At 41.2% G+C, this 19535-nt stretch overlaps 1 protein-coding gene across 1 annotated transcript; it reads right to left on the bottom strand.

The window, feature by feature from the left end:
• Positions 1–10418: 10418 nt before the first annotated feature.
• On the bottom strand, positions 10419–13077 carry LOC117539553 (elastase-1-like). Its single transcript, XM_034205756.1, has 8 exons — positions 12985–13077; positions 12621–12718; positions 12365–12465; positions 11783–11908; positions 11420–11556; positions 11192–11334; positions 10753–10902; positions 10419–10554 (listed from the first exon to the last, which is right to left on the bottom strand). Exons 1-8 carry the CDS (start codon positions 13022–13024, stop codon positions 10543–10545), a joined length of 807 nt encoding a protein of 268 aa, XP_034061647.1. The 5' UTR covers positions 13025–13077; the 3' UTR covers positions 10419–10542.
• Between the last annotated feature and the right edge of the window lie 6458 nt (positions 13078–19535).

Genomic DNA, 19535 nt, shown 5'->3' with positions numbered 1-19535 from the left:
GGTCCGCTGTCACAAAATCCCCGCTGAAACGCTGTCCTCCGATGCACAAACATATAGGCCTCACGCCGTACGTGCGAATGGGACCACCGTTAGCCGTCGTCAATCGCGGTCCGTGCCCACCCCGGGTGACGTCTTCACTCGACGCTGGAACTACGCTCCGTTGAGCGCCCGTGTCACACAGAAACAGGCTCCCCGAAACGCTGTCGCTGACGAAGAGAAGCCTGCACGTGCCGCCGACGCTCAGGGCCACTACTGAGCGCCGGCCCCTCCGTTTCCCGGGGGTTTGTAGCTGCACGGGGCGATGCATTTCTTCGCCATTGTCCCGAAACGTGCGTGGTAAAAGCACTATCCGGTGTCTCCACGCCGGCTCGATACAGCCGTGTCCTGCCTCCGCCACGCTTTCTTGACTGCAGATGGGCCGCTGAGCGTCGCGGCTAACGTCTCTGCACCGGGCTGTTGTGTAGCCAGAAAAAAACGATCTGCTTCCTCAGCCAAGGCACGGGGCTCCGTGACAGGCATGTTGGCCAGCGCTGTCTGTACCCGGGGAGGCAAGTGACGCAGGAAAATCTCCGTGAATAATATCCGGGGATCCTCCCCCCCTAGCAGATTTAGCATTTTCTCCATTAGCTGGGAAGGCTTGCTGTCTCCTAGGCCTTGAATGTCAAGTATCTGGCGGGCCCTCTCCTTAGCAGATAAGCTAAATGTCTTAAGGAGAATGGCCTTAATCGCCTCATATTTGCCATGGTGTGGGGGGTCTGTGATAAATCCCACCAACCTTGACGACGTGGAGCTCCCCAGCGCTGCTACCACATGGTAGTATTTCAGGTCCCCGTCACGGACCTGTCGGCAGGCGAAATGTGCCTCCACGTGTGCGAACCATGCCTCCGCGGCGTGCTCCCAGAATTCCGGCAGCTTTATGAAAACATCGCGCTCTCAGCCATGTTCGTTAATTTTCCGGAAACTTTCTCGGAAAAGTCAGGGTCACCAGTAGGGTGGCCATTTCCATAACACCAAAAAGGGGGACACTTTGGGATTATCTTTTAGTTTTTATCCTGGCTTCACAGAATCCTTCACACTCAAAACACAATGAGACTAGTGTACTAACCACAAGTTGAATGTCTATTTTCGATACTTTTGCCCTTTCCTGGCTGCTTCCAAGAGTTTTTTGTTTGTAAGGAGTCTCTTGTACATGTCTGTGTACTCAAATGTGAAGTTGACACAAATTTGCAGCTCTGCCTTGACACTGTCCACATCCAGACGATTTCTCTCATTTCTCCATGCTGAGGTCATCATTGAGAACACACGTTCTGTATGGGCATTGCTACATGGGATGGAGAATATATAGGCGCTGACCTTCCTCAGATTCACAAGTGGGACTTCTGCTTTGGAAAACAGTTTGAGATACCGCTCCTCACTGTGGCATCCTTCCATTGCTGAAGAGCTGAGAATAGCTTCCACCATGCCATATTCCTCATAGAGTCCATCCATGTCAATGTCTTTCAGGCTGCAGGCTTGGACTGCATCACTGTATTCTCCATAGGACACAGCAGTTGTGAGGCCAAGCTTTGACACTTTACTATGAAAGCTGTTCTCAGAGAAGTCATACCTTTCACTCACGTATTTCTTGGCTCTTTCATAGAAAACAAGAAAATCAGCCTCACATTTCTTTGCGAGATCAGGGGTTAGCTGCTTGAGTTTGTTGTTCACAGCAAAGCCAAAAAATGTGTCCTTTAACCTTCTCTCAAGTTTCCCTTTCAGTTCAGTCATTACCTTAAACACAGAGGTTATGCTGAATGATTTGGCCTCAAGTGCTTCAATGCAGTCTGAAAACACTTTCAGAATGTGACTGAGGAAGAGAAAATACATCTCAGATACTTCGTTACCATCCTCTCCAAAGCATTTCCACAACATCTTGGAGCATTCCTCCTCACCTAGACTCTGAAAGTAGCTGGTCAGGGGTCTCCAACACTTCAGAATTCTGTCAATAGATGGCAGCAGAGACAACCATCTCGTGACAACGTGCCGCAGCAGATTGCATTCCTCCACTTCCACAAACGCGCAGAATTCCTTCAACTGCGCCGTTCTGCTAGCTGAGATGCTAAAATGGCTATACACCGTAAGCACAACATTTTCAATGTCAATATCCAAGTTGCTTGCTGCATATGTTGTTGCATTGTGCAGAATATGGGCTAAACAGTTTGCAGCGAGCACGTATTTTTGAGCCAGTTTCAGTTTCTGATAAACACTGTTGTGTTTTCCATAGTTAACGCTGGCGTTGTCTGCTGCATATGCTGACATTTTTTTCACATCTAGTCCAGACATCTCCAGTTTAGATAGCAGCTGATTTGTTATAGCTTCTGACTTTTCGTTGCTATCACTGTAAAAATCCAACAGTGCATGTTTCACGCCCTCCTCAAAGTGAAAATATCTCAGTACAATGGGGAAACACTTGATCGTACCTTTGTTTGATGCATCACTTGCCACTGAATAATGCAGTTCATTTTCTTTTATATAATCCACATGCATCTGGACAGAGTAGGGTGCTAGGACATTTTCGCACAAAGCTTTGGCCTTTGTTTTTCCACAGGTCATCCCTTTTGCTATTGATGAGTCGTTGTAGATTGTGCGATCAACTTTTATTCCACAGTCTACACTCCTGTATGACTGGTGATGCTTGACGGCATGATAAACTTTACAAAGTTCTGCAGCAGAGATGTTGTCATCTTGAGGCGATGAAGCTTCACGGAAAAACGATAAAAGTGAAGAGGCACCTGCGCTTTGATCGTTGCTTTTGTGCTTATCTGTGTTAGCATGTCTGTCGACAGCACCTTTTCCTTTGCTGCTTACGTCCACATCGCAATGACACAACGTGCAAAAAGCATGGAAGTCGTCCTTTCGGCTTTTTGTGAGGAATCCATGCTCTTTCGACCATTCAGGATTAAATGAAGTCTTTCGTTTCGGCATTTCTGCGGTTTAACCCTACCGCTAACTAGGTGGAGTTGGCTCATGAGCTAGTCGGCTAGCGCTAACGTCACTCTCTGCCACAGTGCCCTGCCGTGAACGTGACGTCAAGAAGCACATGCTAATTGTTTACGTTTATGAACCAATGAAATACAAGATATTTATTTGACATCGCATTCAGCCAATAATTTGTAAGACCACAAGTCTTACGGGGGTATATACTTACACATAACTTATTATTTGTATTTCTTTGTATAATTGTCTATTTTTTTTTATACCCTAAAAGTATAAAATAGGGATGACCTCAAAAGGAGGACAAATGAGCGTCCGGCTCAAGGCTGCGCCGGCAGACGGACACAGACATTGAAAACCGGACTGTCCGACCTAAAACCGGACGTATGGCCACCCTAGACCAGTGTAGTGCCGTGAAAAGAGAGTCGGAGGCGGTGTATTAAGAATGGAGTTCCAATCTTTATTATCCATTAATATCAGAGAGGTTAACACATGCACTGCTCTGCCTGATGAGCTAGCAGGAATGGCAGCTAAAGCTACAGGTGTTCCCCACTAAAGGGTCCGTGTGGCAACACAATAAGCAAGGTGAATTATGTCCAATAACGTGTAACCACAACGTAAAGGAAGTTTTGAATGTAGTCTACTGTGTCTATCATTACCACATCCTCCCAGCCTTAAGGACAACTTAACTCTTGCACTACTACTCTTTTTGATATTTAGGTGTCATTAAATGTAATTATGGGTTAAAAACATAGGTTAAAATCCCTAATTGAAAGCACCACCGCGCTACACCAACCCGATAAGTAGTCAAAATCAAACACACACATAAGATGCTATGAACAAACAGGTGAATGCTGGGTCCTATTCACATGCTAATGCTAACAGGCTAATGGATGGTGCATTCTCCAGCAGTGGGGGTGCCCATACTTTTTCAGCTTGGGAGCTACTTTTAAAATGACCAAGTTCAAGTGATCTACCTACAGGGCCGCCCCTGCCCAATCTGTGGGGGGGGGGGGGGGGGGGTGTGCTAGTGAACTGTGAGCGCCACCTCGCAGCGGCGGAGAAACTGTGGCGCGCTTACACCAATTGCGCCGCATTCTTTCACACACACATACGGGTTTTGGGCCAAGGGCGACACCGTACTTCCGGTATCCACCATTTCACACGAGGTGCAACCAGAATATCATAGTCTATTGCCTTAATCAATATAGTCAACTCTAAAATACCACATATATGCATTGGCATGATAATATTATTGTGACAAGTGGGGTATTCACCTGGTGTTTCCAGAAGATAAACGTAGATGCTGCCAAAATCGACCGAAGGCCACTTTCGAGAGTTGTTTTTCCATAATTGTTTCTGTAATGCGGCTTTCACACCAGCGCTTTTCCCTTTCTAGCTCCGAGCGGGAGCTTTTCTGGTTCAGCTCCGGTTTCCCTTTTCTGCTCCCGCTCTGTTCACACCACCCAGAGCCCGACTGGGTGCTGCCGCTGCTGCGTCATGACGTCACCGTTTACATCGCTGATTTGCTCCCCAACGGCGTTACGGCGCTCACACAACCCAGTCTCACGGCATTTCGTGTTCACCAACACGATTTGTAATCTATTGATTCGTGTTCACCAACACGATTTGCCCCTTTTTTTCGTGTTGCACAGCACGATTTTAAAAGCAATGTATTTCTACTGTCTGCAGCACGTCTTTTTCTCCGGTCGGGTCGAGGAAGACCGGAAGCTGTGTGGTTCATAAAAACATGTTCTTACTCAATATCAAGCCACAGTTATTGCTTTTATTTGAAATCGTATAATTTTGGACTTTTGTTGCCGTCTGTGAGGAAAATAAATGGGGCTCAGAGCCTCAGAATACGGAAATCTGTATTTTAAAATATTTTTTTCCTTCTAATTCGATATTATTTTCAAAATAACACACTGTTATTTACTCACCAATAACACACAATTATCCTTGCTTTTATTTATTGGTTTAATTCCATAATCTCGGGCTTTTTTGGCGTCCGTCAGGAACTGAATTTCAAAATAAAAATAAGAGTTTATGCTCCCGGTTAGCTCACACTGCAGCGGCCGCTCTAAAGTATTCACTGTCCAACTCACACAAGCAGCTGATCAGTGACGAGCCGTCAGGGCCCTCTAGGCCCTCTATGAGGGCCTAAGATATTCTAAGAAATAATATTTGAAAACATTTTTTTTAAAAACATTTATTTTTAAATATTTTTTTTATATGTTTTTGTTGTTACATTTTTCATTAGTTTTACCAAAATAACTTGATTTAATTGTATTTAAAATAATATTTCCAAAGAAATAAATCCTTCGAATCTGCCTGTTCAGTTTCTGTTAGAATGTGAAGGGTTAAATGCCGTCTCTGCGAGTTTTGTGAAGACGGGAGAGCTTGTTGGTCCCTCTCTACATTCACAGAGGGCCAGCTATAGTAACTCAACGAGAGAGTAATGTCAAATGACAGTACAATTGACCAATCATATCTTCCCTCTAAATGGGCGGGCTTTATTTTCGCGGACTTTATGACAAGTTCCGCCCGCTGTGAGGTCTATGCAAGTGGTGCAGTGACGCGTCCTAAAACCCGGAAGTAAGCCGCGCTCGGATTCCCTCTCCATAGAATTTTGGAAAATAGCTCGAAATAAGGTCTGTGGAAAACGAACCTGTTAGATAAATGCACGTTTTGTTCAGCCGGATAATATCCACATGTCTACCCTACTTTTATTATTTTCGAATCATAAATCTAAACGATAGATTTATCGATATATTTATAAATAGCATAAGTTCGTTCATGATGGCTCACTTCAGTGAGAGTGATGACATCGTTGCGAAATTATTAACCGAGTCATTTTCAAGTTTGAGTTCCAATGATAAACTGGAGTGGCACATGATCAGCTGAATGACCCGCAAGTGCTTCATCCGAAAGGACAGGAGGATGGACTTTGTGTTTCAGTGATTTATCATCAAAGGTAGGCCTTAAGTCATTTTCAATGCCGGCCGCCGTGCCGACTTAATTCATTTGTAATTGTTACTTGGCTGTGGGTGCCCTGTCATGATAGGTGTTTATATAAATGGTGTTGTTCTGTGTGGTAGAGGGTCGCTGTCATTGATGCGTTTTGCACCTCTGGCCGCTGTTTTGATATTCCGCTGAAGTATACGCTGTGACGTAATATCTCTTCTTTTTTTTCGAGGAAAGGGGGGTCAGAGGGCCTAGGTATAAAAGTCACGGCTCGCCACTGCAGCTGATACATATCCCCAGTTCCCCTGAATGTGTGTCAGTCTGAATTGACGCTGTTTGGCATCACAACGCTGTTATGAAAGTTTCTCTGGTATAAACTGGGTGATGTTAGCATAGCAACCGAAGCTAAACGGACTACTTGCTATTGCTATCCTATTGTGGTATAAACCGTTTTCTACAGGCACATTTTACCGGCGTATTTTTATTATGATTCTACTTGTGATAGTCGGACACGACAACCTGTGCAGCCCATGTATTGATTCCATCCGATAGCTGCTACAATACAAAACAAAACGTCTGCCTCTCTCCACAATGATCAATAACAGTGAACGGATGGTCAAAGTAAGGTACAAATAAACAGAATCACACGAAGCCTGGTTAGTGTTGCCTGACTTTATAAAGTGTGTTTATAAGCACTACTGCTTGTAGTCAGGCATGACAGTCGACCCATGTTCAGGGGAGGTGGGTTTAGTTTCCTGCACGCCTCGACGTAAGAGAGACGTAAGCGACGCCACCTCTTAGCTCCGAAGCTCTTGCCTCTAGACCGACAATTTTTTGGAGCTGGAAGTTAACCAGATTCCGGAGCTAAGAGCCGGCGCCGCTGCGGTGTGAACAGGAAAAACCGGCGCTTTTCAGGCTCCAGCTCCGAGCCGGAGCTGAAAAAGCGCTGGTGTGAAAGGGGCATAAGGGCAATCGGACAACCCACACAGCTCTAGTTTACGCTGGTAACGACCTAGAGCACACCCCTCAAGTCCAGAGATGTAATCCGAAGACATGCAGCGATTTCTTCGGTCGTTAATTCAGAAAAAAAACCTAGTGCGCTCTGCCTGAGTACGTTAGCTAGCTGTTTATATTAGCACCTCCAGGATATTAGCACCTCCAGGAAAATGGCGTATTTATATATATATATATGGCGCGCGTTGCATTGTAGGTAGCTCGTGACGTCACTGTGTGTGAAATAATTTGCTCTTCAGATGAGGCTCCCTCCGCGAGGTGAGGCCCCCTCCGCGAGGTGAAGTGATAGGCTAACTTTTTATTCAATGCCATGCAATCTACCTACACTAATAATGGTACAAATCTCAACCTGTCGTTCAATGGACAGCTTCCCCCCCATCTATGTATATACTCGCATTTTAGACTCTGTTACTAACTGTATATCTGTAGACTTGGTATGTCTTAAATGTCCGGTTAGGATGTATTAGAACGAAATCTAAAATGAAAATTGTAAATAAGCAATCTGTATGTAAAAAACCACCTGTATGTAAATTGTAAATAAGCCATCTGTATGTCAAATATGTCTTATATGTCTTAAATGACATGATGAATTGGAAATGGGGGACCCTGATGTAAACAAGACGAAAGTCTTTCTCTGGTCTGCATCCCCTTAACAATTGTATGTTTTGAGCTGTACTGTACTGTACCCAATATACAAGCTGTTAATAAACTTTTCAATCAATCAATCAATCAAACTACCTTTGCGATCGATGTATTGGGCACACTGTCTAGCCTTCAGTGAGGTGTGTATGTGAGGTGTGTATGCCTTCCTGCTGTTTCTTTGAAGTGACGACCGGAGAAGTTAAACCTCCAGAAGCTTACAGGTCGCCGTTTAGACAGGTACAACAAACTATTAATTGATGTAACTCAAGAGGGTGGCGTCACCGACCCCTGTGTTGCACTCAGTCTATGGTTGCACGTAGCTTTGAATGTAAAAACTGCAGTTTATTTTTTCATTTGACTAGTTTTGTTGTGTTTTCTAATTTTATTTTTGAAAAAATAGCCGACATTGAGGTAGGAGGTTTTGTCAGTCATAATAACACGTTGTGAACACTGTTTGGACAAATGTCCAACTGTAGGCCCTATCCTTAATGTTAGTTAATTTTTGGTCACTATAACATCGTCATTATCATAGCCTCAACCCCCACACACACTTTTTAATCATTGCTTTGACAGTTTTTAATCAGGTTTAAGCCAACCTACACATTTACACCATAAATAAAACATAGTTACCTTGAGTAGGCCCAGTACTACCACAGTGTAGGAATACTCTGTTCAAAATGTTAGTATAAGTACAAAAGTATTAGCATCAACAAGTACCAAAACTTGAGGTGTAACTAAAGTCTTATTTAAGCGATGATTACATTTCACATCATTTTTCCAAATCTGCAAAGTAACAAGGTTGTATGGTTGCTGTCACCTTGATAAGGCATTTAGATAAAGCCTTATTTTACAAAAGGCTATGTATTTACTAAATGTTTGAATTAAGATTAAAAAAAAATAACTGCAAATGTGACCAAAAGAACTTTGAGTATTCAATACATTGAGCACTCTAGAGTCTCTATTTGATATATGGAAATCCGATAGTAATACAAGTATGGCTTTGAGTTTTTAACTAATATATTCACATTAAATGCATGTGTTATTTTTAACCTCCCCATAGGGAGGATAGATACCCCAGTGTTTCAAGTTCCAAATGAAATATAAGAAAACAGGTTAAAGATATAAGACATTCTGCGTTCTGAATGAGTATCTGTCTGAGCTGCAGCATGTGTGCAATTCTCACTATAGGCAGCTTTATCATGAACACACCGTTATGTACTCTCCAGTTAAACCTCAGTGCTGCTTACCCAGACTTTCTTCAAAAGTGTCACAAAACCACCAGGGAGGCCACCGAAAGGTTAACTTTTATTTTATTAAACAACATAAGACCAATGTTGTGTGATCAATTTCTGATGGGAGGAAAAAGAAAGAAAAACTTTAATTAAAAAATAACAGTATAGTACAAAAGGACAGGCCAACCAAAACAATATCAAATGAATGTTAGCATTTGCTCAGGTCACTGCCTTTCGGGAAAATGAGGTATCTCAAAAAACAAGACAAAAGTGTGCTTGTTCTGTTCCCTTAGTTCCTTTTCTGTCACACAGTTAAATGGCTGACCAAAACAACACATGCTTTTTTTATGCAGAGTAGCCCACTGAAGAATAATACATAGTATTATATAATTGGATTAGAATTTGATTGATTAATGTCAATGTTGGTCGCTAACAGTCGTGAAAACTGTAATTGCCTATATCAGCTGTTAACCTTAATATGTAATAATATAATAGCATATATTATTGCTTGATAATAATTTAATTAATTAATTTCCTGATTTTAAAATACAATAATTGGTAACGCAAAACCTCAAATAAATGTAGTGGCGTAAAAGTTGCAATATTTTCCTCTTAATTGGAGTAATGTTTTACAGTAACATACATTTTACCTACTTAGGTACAAAAGGCTTGAAAGTGTGCAAAGCAAACAGGTACAGTGAGACTGAGTCACTGCATAAGCTACAGTCAGAATTATGTGAGTGAAGAGTTTCATAATGACATAAGGTGCGTTCATATCCACTAATGTGTCGGGGGGGTTATGGGGCAGGATTTCACCACAGTAGGCAGATAGGCCTGCGTCACGTAAGGCATCAGAGAGCAGAGCTGTGTCATTACTTAATGTCTGTTTGATTGTCCTTACTGAATGGTAAATACAGGATCATGCACTTACAATATACAACCTTTATTTTATTTCTATATGTTCTCATCTATGTAATACTATATCTGCCAATGCCAGGAAAAGTGAATCATCTCTTAAACCACTTATAGCTTCACAGTATCTCCACTTTAGCCAGCACTGAGGCACAGAGTCAACTCAAACATGCCATGCTAACATGGTTTTATAAAGACTTTTTCAGCATTAAAGTATATCAGTAGAGCCTTTATATTTTGTACCTGTAGCTGTGAGAGTGGTGAACAGCAGAAACACGTGTGCAGGTCTTTTTTTATATCCTGAGCTGACCTTCATCTGATGTTCCCCCTCTGCTGAGCCTGCAGGGTTCAGAGAGACACCTGTGATCCGTCTCAGACTTTATCTCAGTTTGTGATAGTGTGTGACGGCGTGTTGCCTCATCACACCAGATTCACTGAAACATGAAAGGTGTTTGCTAAGAAATGCCAGTGCAGAACATTTATTTTCATAGTCTGTGGCAACACTTTAATGTAAGTAGTATTGCTAAATAATATAAATCCATGAATTTGTATTTTTTAATGTGCTTTTATACACATGTTGTTGCATGTAAGGAGAATAGGTTTAAGCCTAAAGTAAATGTGACCTTTTATAAAGATTCACAGCTGTTTGCAAACACTTTCTGATGAGAAATGAGTCATCACTCAACGTTTAATGAAGTTTATTTTTTGTAGAATAAGATCAGACAAAAGAGGAAGCACAGTCAATGAAAACATGGCCAAATGCACGCTCTGGCTTTGTGTGCTGCAACACAGATGACTCGTCCGTTTAGTTCATGATCTGGAAAAGATGAACGCAAATTATAGTTGATCTGAAGCAGCCAATTTATTCACAAAATGCATTTGATTATCCATAGTTATTTCTATATTCAGAATCTAGTAAATAACAATCCAACATATTTAAATAAATACTCTTACTTCATTTCACAGTGCTGTTGTTATTTAAAAAATGATATACAAACATATCCCTAATACTGACCATGTTCATCCAGTCGATGTAGGCGGAGACACGGGTGAAGACGGTGGGCTTCCTGGGCGTGTTGCATCCATAACCAGACACAAAGCTGGCAATACCGTGGATGGAGTATTTTCCATCAACAAGGCAGTTCAGAGGGCCGCCAGAGTCACCCTGAGGGGAAGCAGATTAAAGAGAGCATCTTAATATCTGTTGCAGAGCGATTAATGGTGGATATAACATAGAAAAACATATAAGAACATTGAAGAGTTTTTCTGTTAGGGCTAAAATATTCAGGAAATCTTTATTTTCTTGTTGTTGTGTTTGACACAATGGGATTACGTTGGTACATCCAACTGTATATCTTCACAAATCTAAATAGTCCTCCTATAAAATGACTGAAAAGTAAAATGTTAATCCTCAAACGTTTTCAAATTAATTTTTGATATAGGAGGCGACTTACGTTGCATCCGCTCTCGGCTCCACCACCACCACACACCATGGTGTCGGAAACGGAGCTGCCCCACCAGCTAGAGCTGGTGCAGGTCTTGTGGCCGACCATCGGAAGGTAGGCCTGCTTCAGCTGAGAGGAAATGCTGCCACCAGCTGGAACAGGCAGGATTGGAAAGGTAAGACGAATAGAGCTTACAGAAAAAACTTCCAAACTGACAGGACCATGCATTGAACTCACTGGAAGTCAGTCCCCATCCGGTGATGTAGCAGAGGTTGTTGTGGGGCAGAATCTGGTCCTTGGGAGGCAGAGAGCCCAGCTGGGCGTAGGCGTTAAGGGTCACCTCAGAGGTCAGATGCATCAGGGCAATGTCAAACCTGAGGTGGAGATATGAAACTGATTGAACCCAAAAATAACTTTGTGAAAATACTACACTCCTATGGAGGACATTTTGTCCGTTGGTAAGAGGACCATCTTTCTGACGCCATGTCCGGACATCATTTAAGATGTTTAGGTAATAAGACAAATTGAATAACCTGAACTTTTTGAAATGTTAAGGTTAAAGATCTTTTCAAATGTGGGAATGTAAGAAAGAATCCTCACCCATTAGCCACGTTGGAGGAGTCCCACAGCTTATGGATGTGAACAGTCTTGACAGTCATGACCTGCTCCCTGCCACTGTTGCTGTTGAGGTCATGTTCCCCGATGACCACGCGCCACGTCCTATGGCTGCAATATTTCAAAAAACGAAGTAAAGAGAAACTCAGTATTTTTATCAATCAATTATTGATTGTGTTTTAAATGACTTGATTGCAAGTCAGCATAGCCTGAATATTTTCTAATACATCAAACTGAAGGGAAACAAAGTCATAAAAAGTGAAGGTCACAATATGCCATTTAGTAACTCCTGGTTTTTATTATGTTTTTATCCCTTTGTTTGGAGCCTTTATTTTCTTTCTAATAAAACAAATGAATGCGGTCTGAATATGACAATTATAAATGAGGCTTTCAGAAGTTCTCTCATGCGGGTGACATTTGGAAACAATGAAATAAATCATTCCCCGGTATGTGATAAGAGTAGCTATGGATATTTAAGTCAAAGTAATCACAGAATGCGCAGTAATGAATCTAAACTAATACAGCCAAAGGATATTGAGTGAATGCAGCAGTTAGTCATTATGTTACCTGTCCACACAGTGAGCAGCAGTCATAACCCAGTCTTTGGCAATAAGGGTTCCTCCACATATGTGGCGGGAGCTGCTTCCAGATCTGTACTGAAGGGAGATCTAAGGGTGAGAAAACAGACCAGAGTTATACCCCTGCAAAAACCTCATCATTGTAATTTCTAAATGTGAAATTGTGGCACTGTATTGGTAAGTCCCCAAACATCATTTTCAGCTGAAACGGCTCATTTAGTTTTGCTTGGTGTGACAGTGATTACCTGCCAGGGCCAGGAGTTGGGTTTGGCCACATCGCCTCCAACAACTCTTTCCAAGCTGTCCTCGATGTACCTGGGCTCGGGCATCCGGTCAGCCAGCACTGGTTAAAAAAAACATGAAAACAGAGGGTATGATCTATACATGTTTTCCCAGAAACATCATAACATTGTTTGCTTTCCACCTTCAGAAAGAGGAAAGGAGAAATGAGGGCAGTGAGCGTGTGCTGGTAGAGCAGATTATGTGGAGTGTTGACTACACGAAAAATGAGTGAGTGACTGGATGACAGAGAGAGTGACTGACTGATAGAGTGAAAGAGACAAAAATATATGAATAATAAAGGGTGAGACAGTGCTGTCATTTTCTTACCCAGGGCTGCGAGACTTGTCAACACCAGAAACCTAAGCATGTTTGCAGTGCGTCACAACGTTTCTGCTCTGGAACGAATGCTTCTTGTCTTTTATACTTCCATTCGACCTTCAGTCGGTCTAAAATAATTGTCCAGTTCCTAACCCTTTGAACAAAATCCGCTGTACAGCTGTGGTCTGTCTCACACAGTGTTATCACAGACCACACACCTCCTGCTTTGACCAGTAAAAACATGACACACATACTGAACAAATATATCACTGGATGACAAGAGTCAGAGAGATTGGAAGTACATAGAACGGTATCTATGCATTTATTGTGTTTGATCAATTCTACCACTTCTGTTTGAAAAACATATTTTTGTCAGGAATTTGGCCTGAAGGGTCTAATGATGACTGGCTGTATAAGATTTTTGACATGAAGGCACACATCACAATTTCTGCTTAACCTTAAAATGAATTGTCTGATGTAATAGAGTGCAAGTTATTGAGAACATTTACATCACGCAATAATTATGTTTCCATTTTGAACGGGCATGAATTATAAAGTAAGCATAGGGAAAACATTTCTGGACCATCTCTGTTCCCAAGTGGTTTTCTGAGAGGAAGTAAAAAGAAGGAGAAAAGGGTATATGCTTATTTACAGAATAAGCTATGTGTAACGTCATACACCAAAGGCACTGTTTATAGCCTACTTTTTAAAATGGGAAAAATAACGTGTTTTGCTTAAATTACACATGTTTTGAAAGTTATTCAGTGACTGCAGTTGAGGAACTGTAAATGCGTCTGCTTGTGATTTTTCTTCAGGAGTCCGAAGCGGTATTGTATCATTTCAGAGAAGTTGAAATTCCAATTAAATTTTCCATCTAAAAAAGAAAAGAAAGTTCAAAATAGTATCCATCCATTAATTTGTCAAGCAAACAAAATATAAATGTATTCTACAATTATTCTGAAACTAAATATTCTTTATTTGTTTTAGCTAGTTTAAAAAAAAAAATTGAAATGCAAAAAAACGTATTTTTTATGTATGATGGATTCAAGTTTTAAATAAATACACTATGGTCATTTGCTTAATCTTTAATGTATTATTAAATGTACTGTAAAGATACAAAATAAGCAAAATCAGCACAACTTTTGATGCTTCTTATTAACAAACCTTAAGTTTTATAAAAAAATGTATTGCTGATATTTTGAGTTATGAACTACAGAGCAGTTTTTGATTCAAGACAAAAGTCAAATTATAACTAGACTGCACATGCCAAGATACGTCAAACAGGACAGTGTCACAGTCCAACACTAGATGGGGCTGAAGACTAACGAAAACAAAATCTCAACGTCCCCACATGGGTTTATGACGGCATTCATATTTCACAGGAGACAGAGAGATGACGTGTAGCCCTGGGATTTCCGTTTCAACCCCCAAATCTTTATAAGTCTATTGTAAATACAGAACTTGTGTAGTACTAAACTGAAATGAAAACCCTTGCACACAATGTCAAAATCTCATCCCAACTGCAAAGATCTTAATCCAGTGTGAGAACTGAGCTGAAGAAGATTTCTCCCCTCTGCTTCACTCTGACCTGCTTGACATTGAACAGTTGTATCGTGGTTGGATTTTGTAATATTTTTGCATAATAAGAGGCTGAGTAAAATATATATAATAATACTTTTTAGCCATAGTTCTATGTGTCCGTCTTTAATAAAACGGTGCTTAATGAGACAGAAAGTCATTAAAACTGTATGGATTTCGGATTATTGCCTTATCGAGCTATTATAGAGATAGCCGCGCTGACTGGTAATTGAGCTGCTCCCATGACACGCAGTGAAAAGGTCCTAATGCTGCAACACTTCGTTATCAACAGGAGCTCCACAATTTAGCTATTTTCTCATGAAGCGTCCCCTCCGAACTCCTCGTGTATCCCTCAACCACCCCAATCTCTTCTTGCAGAGGAATAAATCAAATGGGGAGATCAAAGACAGGAAGTGCTGGGGATGTGTTAATTAAAGATGTTTGCTCTTGATACAGCTTCCCCTCGTTAATGAATAGTCCATTTGGTTCCCATAAAGATGTCGCATACACACACAGGCAGGAAATTGAGGTTCCAAAAAAATAATTAATGAGATGCACTGATTGGGTCTATGATAGAAAGTCCATCAGGGTGAGTGCAGAGTAACTGTTGATTATGCCACTGTGACATATTCGAAACGCTCAAACTGTTGCTAGAGTGAAGCTAAAAGATTTGAACTCCATTAAGATAAGAAACTACCATCGCTGTTGGTATACAGACATTCATTCTGAGGCAAGTGAGTGCGCTTTTTAAACCCTTTAAATTGATTTTCTAATTGGGGACATTCAGTCATTTTTGTTTTCTTTCTAAAGAGTGCTATTTTGTTTGACTTCTAACAATGGCCTTGGTTCAAGGAGCCTTAGTGTGCGCTTTACCTCTCCTGTAGTGTGTTAAATGTGTCCATTATAGTCCTTTGTCTACTTCCGTAACATAGTTACATCACTATGTCACACTTGTGCTTTTATTGGCTAGCGCTCCAAGACATTGTCCATTTAAAAACTAGGGGGAGGGACATCTGTTCGGGGCTGACCAATCAGAGCAGACTGGGCTCTGGTTTTAGACAGAGGGTGAAAAGAGGTGCTGCAGCACAGGCAGTATGAGAACATTTAAGCAGTTTTTAAACATTAAAGCATGTAAACATTTCACCGAAAAGGCAGACTGTCTGCACACTATGATAATAATCTGAGGTTGAGTTATACAGTATTCACATTTCTTAACATCGAAAGATGACCAGAAACTAAATGGCAATATGGACGTGTGGATGTTAACAAGAGGGCAAACATGTATATGCGCTATTCTCCTTCCTCATGATCCAGAAATGAGTCTCTCTTACCCAAAAGTGTACCAACTATGTTACTTTCATCTGTTTGTTGCTGCGGTGGTTAAAATATTGTGTTAATATGTAGTTAGTGCACTAATATACTGCACAACATGGCACTAATCCACAGAGTCTACAGAGACACACAGTGTATTAGCACTTTTCCCTGTTGGCCGAGGAGATGAGTAAGGATTCATCAGGGTTGTGTCCTGCTGGGTGACAGCATCGAAACTGATCCACTGGGCTGTTTGCAGCCTTTAATTGCAATTATACTCCAGTGAAAACAATCAATACAACCTCCCACTACTCCTAAACCTCTCTCCTTGTCTCTCTCCTCATGTTTCCTTCCTCGCTCCTCTCTCAGTCTGCCTATATATCTGACAAAAATGGTGCCATATAGACTGTGGGCTGATGTGTTTTATGGGGGCAGGGTGTGTTGTTGCAGCAGCAGTGCGTTGGATGATGGCTGGGAGTGCCTGATTGATCCTGTAGAGTACTGTTCATCCATCTCAGTCCTCCTGCGGCTGCTGCTGCCTTCACCTCTAGCTGCTCGCCCGCCTCCTCTTCCCTGTTCCCCCTCCGGCCTGGTCTCAGCTGCCGCCGCGCCGCCGGCTCCTGGCCCCTCGGTTGTGGCAGAGATAGGGTCTACTGGAGTGGAAAAGGAGGCTGCTGCTCCAAGCTTCCCCTCACTGAGTGATGGAGGGAAGAGGAAGGTGATTAAAAACTGACACACCATGTTGCCACTGTGTGTGTGTTGGGTCATTAAAGCGCCTTCAGGATCAGATACTCCACACTAAACTCAAAATGCTCATTAAAAATCCACAATTGCTAAAACAGGAATTAATCACCCGAACCAACAAGAAACAAACTGGTGAAATTAGCTTTAGTATTGCCTGTGTAGGAAATATTTAGAAAGTGATACAAAAAAAGCAACTTGTTTCAATGTTAAACAGACGTCTAATGAAAACAAGCACATTCAGCAGTGAGGGGAGCCTTTGCAGCCTTTTTGTGAAGCATGTTTTGTTTTGCACTGCACATTCATACCTGTCAGTGGCACAACACAATTATCCCCCTGAGGAAAATGAAATATACTATGTGTCAATTAGCACAGTTTAACAGAGAGCGTCTGTTAGTTTGAATAAGTAGGCTGTGATAACAGTCACTTGTTAATTTGAAGCATAATGTGTCGACGCACAAATTGATTAATTATTTTTCGTACATCTAACAAGTTTTTATTCACAATATAGTGAACCATCAAAGGTAACATGAGTAAGACATGTCACTGGGACGATTCAATGTTTTGAAATTGGGCTGTTTAACCACACAGTTCTGACATAAAAACACTCTTATTTTTAAATATATTATGCACTCGGTCAAATACTTTTTTTACCACTGACAATTGGAAGTGCAGAGAGAGCAATCTCAGAGCTTTACTCATCTGTGCAATATTACTTTCATGCATGACTACTGTCTACTCTATGAGCAGAAGCTAGAGAGCAGACAATTCATTTGGACTTTGAATAATTTTGTATCATCGTTAGAAAAATATCACTCTTCTCCGGCTTGATCTTCAATATCAGGATGCATGTATTTATTATCCTTGCAAGAATGGAAGTAGTCATCACATATAGAGCATTTGGTAAAACTAGTTCCCCGAACAGTGTCCCTCACATGCTACAAGAGAGAGTGACACAGTCACAAGATGCAGGAATACCGGTTCAAAGCATTATACCATGTTTTGTTTAGGTTAGCTAAGAGCCACGTCAGAAATGATCATGCTTGTCATATGCCTATCTCCATAGAGGCTGAATCATCATGTTAATCGTTGTCACATAGCTATCGTATGCTTAAAACAGTCCTGATGCTCTTCTAGATAATCAAACATCCTGTCACGTAGCTACGTAGGGCCTTTGTTATCATGTGCTACTCTGATATTGGAAGAGTACATTCAGTATTTTCCCAACATCATCTAAGCCAGCAAATTAAGTGTTCTTTCCATGATTAAAACATGCTTTATTATCTGACCTTTTTACATTTTAAATCATGATGTAAAACTTCACCTTAGCCAATGGTGAACTGTGCATGACCTTGTTGGATCAGGATGCAAAAGTTGTATTTTTCCTTCTGATTTATTTATTGGTATTGGAGGGCTTTACTCAGCTCTTGCCTCTGTATTTCATTCTGTCTTACAGAGCTAACAATATGAGTTAAAGCTATTGATTGGGCCCCATGTGGCTAGCATGCTGCCTGGTAAATCATGAAAAAAGGAATTTCAACATGTCTATATCAAGAACATACCTCTTTCAGAAATGCCTTGCAGCATATAAACCACCAACAGGTTCCTTATTAATTGGAATGAAAAAGTTAAAATCCTATATTTCCGTATTCATCATCAATAAGTAGGCCTATCCCTATAAGCACTCTTAGTGGTCAGCTATAAAAAGTAATTGCTGGCGATTTAATTTTCAATTATCTCTTCAATGAAAACAAATTATATTCATGTCATGGTATAGACTAGGTGCCCATTTTGCTAAGCCCATATCTCATACATGCAGTCACACAATACAATATATGTTTGCCTTCCTCTCAAAGCAGAATTATAGCTGAATACTGTGCAGCAGACCACCAATGAAATGAGAGACTGACACAAAGAGGTGGTTGTGGGGGCGTTAGATTGGAGCAGGCATGTGAATATTTAATTAGTTGTTAATGAAAAGAAGTCATTAGGATTAATTCCTCCTTAAGGCTAATTTAAATGTTCTTCTGCACTCCTCACGAGAGTAGAAGTCTGTGTGCAAGGGACAGAAGTGCTTCCAATGCTGTCTACAGCTGTGGACAAAAGCCAATCACTCAAAACTGTCGCAGTTATGGACTCACAATGCTTATCAAATACGCAATTACCAGTGATTCTGAGCAGCGTGTTTTGCTCATGATATAAAGAAGTTGTGCGATCATAAACTTAGCTTTTAGTTTTAATATAACGTAAATGTAGCCGTGTTTTAGAAGCAGTGCTCAAAGAGGATATGCTAACATTTAGCTGGTTTTCCCGGGTGATCGATCTGTGAAAACACAGTAAAGTGCAAAATAAGTGTTAATGTCTTGCATTAGCAGCTCTCTAAATATCTAATCGCACTCATCAAGGATCTCCCTTGTGGCTGTAAGTGCAGAAAGTTGGTGGATGATGATTCTGAAACTTTTCTTCCAGCCGCAGAGAATCAATCTTGCAGCTGAGAGAGCCGATACGGTATTTATTGTGCACCGACAGAAATGTTGAGAGAATTTCATTTTTATGTTGTTTTATGGTTGTTTTGTCACTCACCATTTGCCTGTCATTCCAGGTTTCCTGATTATCCACCTCTTGTGTGTCTCCAGTGCTCATCAGCACCGGCCCCGCCCCTGATTGTCCCCACCTGTGTCTTGTTATCCTGTGTTTAAATTCCCCAGTCTCCCATGTGTTCTTCGTCAGTTCGTCTTGTCTCTTAGGTCAGATCTATGCTCTCCTTGAAACCATGATGTTTTTGTTCCTCACTACGTGAGCGATTTTCTTTTGTTCACCTTTCGTCATCTCATCAAGAGATTAGAAAGTGTTTATTTTTTGTTCATCTACTTGAAAATCTACAATCTTACCAATACTTTACCTCTGTCTCCTGGGTCGTGCAATTGGGT

The sequence above is a fragment of the Gymnodraco acuticeps genome, unplaced genomic scaffold, assembly GCF_902827175.1.
Source record: "Gymnodraco acuticeps unplaced genomic scaffold, fGymAcu1.1, whole genome shotgun sequence".
Lineage (NCBI taxonomy): Eukaryota > Metazoa > Chordata > Actinopteri > Perciformes > Bathydraconidae > Gymnodraco > Gymnodraco acuticeps.
The sequence above is the reverse complement of the archived record's forward strand: the minus strand, read 5'-3'. Positions and strand labels throughout refer to the sequence as shown.